This window comes from Dipodomys ordii, unplaced genomic scaffold, assembly GCF_000151885.1.
Source record: "Dipodomys ordii isolate 6190 unplaced genomic scaffold, Dord_2.0 Scaffold19, whole genome shotgun sequence".
Lineage (NCBI taxonomy): Eukaryota > Metazoa > Chordata > Mammalia > Rodentia > Heteromyidae > Dipodomys > Dipodomys ordii.
The window spans coordinates 4,216,675-4,220,094 of NW_012267235.1; the positions used below are offsets into that span (position 1 = coordinate 4,216,675).

At 40.4% G+C, this 3,420-nt stretch overlaps 1 protein-coding gene across 1 annotated transcript in view; it reads left to right on the forward strand.

The window, feature by feature from the left end:
* Trim37 (tripartite motif containing 37) overlaps positions 1–3,420 on the forward strand; it is a 106,716-nt gene that overhangs the window by 2,050 nt on the left and 101,246 nt on the right. The window contains exons 2-3 of the mRNA XM_013013091.1: positions 1,101–1,202; positions 3,303–3,367. Coding sequence (XP_012868545.1) covers positions 1,101–1,202; positions 3,303–3,367 — 167 coding nt within the window. The remainder of the gene's footprint in view (positions 1–1,100; positions 1,203–3,302; positions 3,368–3,420) is intronic.

A 3,420-nucleotide genomic window follows, 5' to 3' on the forward strand; every position in this document is an offset into this window, starting at 1 on the left:
TTATTTATTATTATTATTAATTTTTTTTTTTGTCAGTTGTGGGGCCTGAAATTTGGGCCTGGGTGCTGTCCCTCAGCTCTTCAGCTCAAGGCTAACACTCTACCACTTGAGCAACAGCGCCACTTTGGGCTTTTTCTGCTTATGTGGTACTGAGGAATTGAATCCAGGGCCTCATGCATGCAAGGCAAGCACTCTACCATTGAACCACCTTCCCAGCATAAAATCTTGCTTTTGAACTAAGAATTTAGTCTAAAAGAGCATTGTACTTGAAACTAGCTAATTCAAAGGTCTTATTGTGGGCTGGGAATGTGGCTTAGTGATAAAGTGCATGCCTAGCATGCATGATTCCTCAGTTCGATTCCCAAGTACCACAAAAAGCCGGAAGTGGTGCTGTGGCTCAAGTGACAGAGTGCTAGCCTTGAGCAAAAGAAGCTCAGGGACAGTGCTGAGGCCCTGAGTTCAAGCCCCAGAACTGCTCCTTCCCCCTTCAAGAAAAAAAAGGTCTTATTGTCCATCCTCCATCTCACAGATTCTGGCCCTCCCTATAGTCATGAGTAAATTTCTCACTTCCTCCTGTGGAAGTATTACAAAGGTTTTGTAAGGTTTCCCTGGTTTTAGGAGGGTTTCCTTCTGGAATGAAGTACAGTAAAAATAAACTTAAAACATATAATAGTACATTTTTAGGTATTGTCCAGTTTTTCTTTTTTTTTCTTTTTTTTTGGCAGTGGTGAGGCTTGCACTCTGGGCCTGGGCACTGTCCTTCAGCTCTTCAGCTCAAGGCAACTGCTCTACCACTTAAGCCACAGCACCACTTTCGGTTTTCTGGTGGCTCATTGGAGATAAGAGTCTCATGGACTTTCTTGCCTGGGCTGGCTTTGAACTGTGATCCTTAGATCTCAGCCTCCTGAGTAGCTAGGATTACAGGCGTGAGCCACCAGCTTCCTTAAAAAGAATCTCAAGGATTTTTCTGCCTGGGTTGGCTCCCCTAGATCTCAGCTTCCTGAGTAATTACGATTAGGCGTGAACCTCTGGCACCGAGCTTTAGCATGCTTTTTATTCTTGCTTGGTGGTCTAATCTGAGATCCATTTACTATTTTCAGAGCATTGCTGAGGTTTTCCGATGTTTTATTTGCATGGAGAAATTGCGGGATGCTCGCTTGTGTCCTCATTGTTCCAAGCTTTGTTGCTTCAGCTGTATTAGGGTAAGTTGTATTTTTTGCACGCGTTTAAGTTTATATATGGCATATTACAAGTATTAACCATTTCCTTTTTCTTACTGTTTTTTCTTAATTTCTTTGTTTTGTGCCCTTTTAAAAAAAAAGTCTCTTAAATGAAGGTGTCTTAATAGACCATCAATTTGTATTGCTTAGTACTGTGGGAATGAATAAATAGGAAGTGATAACTGAAGTGATATGTCTGAAGATAGGTAAGTGCCTCTGGAAACAGGTCACTGTAATTTTAATATTTACATGGTTAGATTCATTATACATTGAGCAAACACTTATCAAATAAGGTAAAAAACAAATGAACTTTACTGTTTATATTGAAAAATATGTGTATCATAAGGAGGCAAGAAAAATACAGGGCTCAGAAGGGAGAGTTCAGATATATTTGATAGGAAAGATGGAGAATAATCAGGTAATGGATTTAGAGGTAAATAAAATCCGAAGATGGCACAGTTACAAGTAACAGTAGAGATGATTTTGTCTAGTGACTTTAAAATTGAATGTAAATGAATATCTGGAAGAAAATTATAAAGAAGTACAAGATTTAAAACAGAAGAGTGTATTTTGATTATGTGGTCTATGTAAGACCATAATTGAAAACTTCCCTGCTCCCATTAATATATAATATATAATGCAATGAGGGAACCAAAGCCTTCCAATATGCACTTCACCTCAAAGTTTGTTTCCTTATTCTGGCTAAAAAAGGTATATATCCCTTTGTCAAGAGTAATATCTGGTTGGGCACTGGTGGCTTATGCCTGTTATCCTAGCTACTCAAAAGGCTGAGATCTGAGGATTGGGGTTCAAAGCTAGCTGGTGCAAGACAGTCTGTGAGCCTCTTATTTCCAATTAACTACCAAAAAGCTGGTATGGTTGTAGCTCAAAGTGGTAGAGTACTAGCCTTGAGTACAAAAACTCAGAGACAGTGCTCAAGCCCTGAGTTCAAGGCCCAAAAATGGCACACACACACAAAAGAGTGTTTTGGTTTTTTTTGTTGGTCCTGGGGCTGGAACTCTGGGCCTGGGCGCTGTCCCTGAGCTCTTCAGCTCAAGGCTAGCGCTCTACCACTTGAGCCGTAGCTCCACTTCCAGCTTTTTCTGCTTATATGGTGCTGAGGAATCGAACCTAGGGCCTCATGCATGCAAGGCAAGCACTCTACTACTGAGCTACCTTCCCAGCCAAAAGAGTGATATTTGTAATAGTTTTCTTTAAGTTTCAGAGCTAGTAAATCGTGGAGCTGGGATTAAAAATCTAGTAAATCTACTTGAGCCCACATTCTTTGCCACTATAACGTATTAGTTAGTTCTCACACTAAAAGAAGACATTCTTTGCTAGCTTTGTTTCCTCAGCTATCGAATTCAGATAATGCACTCTGCAACACAGATAGTTAGATATTAAGTGAACCTCAAAGAAATTCAGAAATTGTAAAGAATTATAAAATTATGTTATTCTTTTTTGTTTGTTTTTGTTTTTGATAGGGCTTGAACTCTGGGCCTGGGTACTGTCCCTGAGCTCTTAGCTCAAGGAGAGCACTCTACCACTTGAGCCACAGTGACATTTCCAGTTTTCTGATGGTCAACTGGAGATAAAGAGGCTCAAGGACTTTACTGCCTGGGCTGGCTTTGAACTGTGATCCTCAGATCTCAGCCTCCTACATAGGATTACGGTGTGAGCCACCAGCACCTGGCTTATAATGTTACTCTTAATTGTTAAAATATCAACAACACACATAGTATATATCTACATATTATAGACGATGGAACTGAAGCTACAAGGATTAGGTAATTGGCCTCCATTGTTATAGTTGGTTAATTAGTTGAGTCTGGTTGTTTGGTTGAAAGTCTTGTATGCTGGATGAAGGTCTCCCTCAGTTTATTTTTTTTTGGTCAGTCATGGGGTTTGAAGTCAGGGCCTTGGAATTGTCCCTGAACTTTTTTTTCCCCCCATAAAGCCAAAACACCTTATCTTTTATTACAATCAAGTCTGGTCATAGTAAAAAATGGGACTTTCAGTTGTAATACTCTCAGAGATTTGGACAATTTCTGCCAATGCAATAGTATGTTTCTGTACATTCAGGCCCTTTGCTCTCTGTGCTTGTCCTTCTCTCTGCCAGTCCTGCTCAACTTACCCTATCCTTCCTGGTACGTGGGCAGGAGCCCAGCCCTGACAAATCATGTAAGAGACCGGAGCCTCT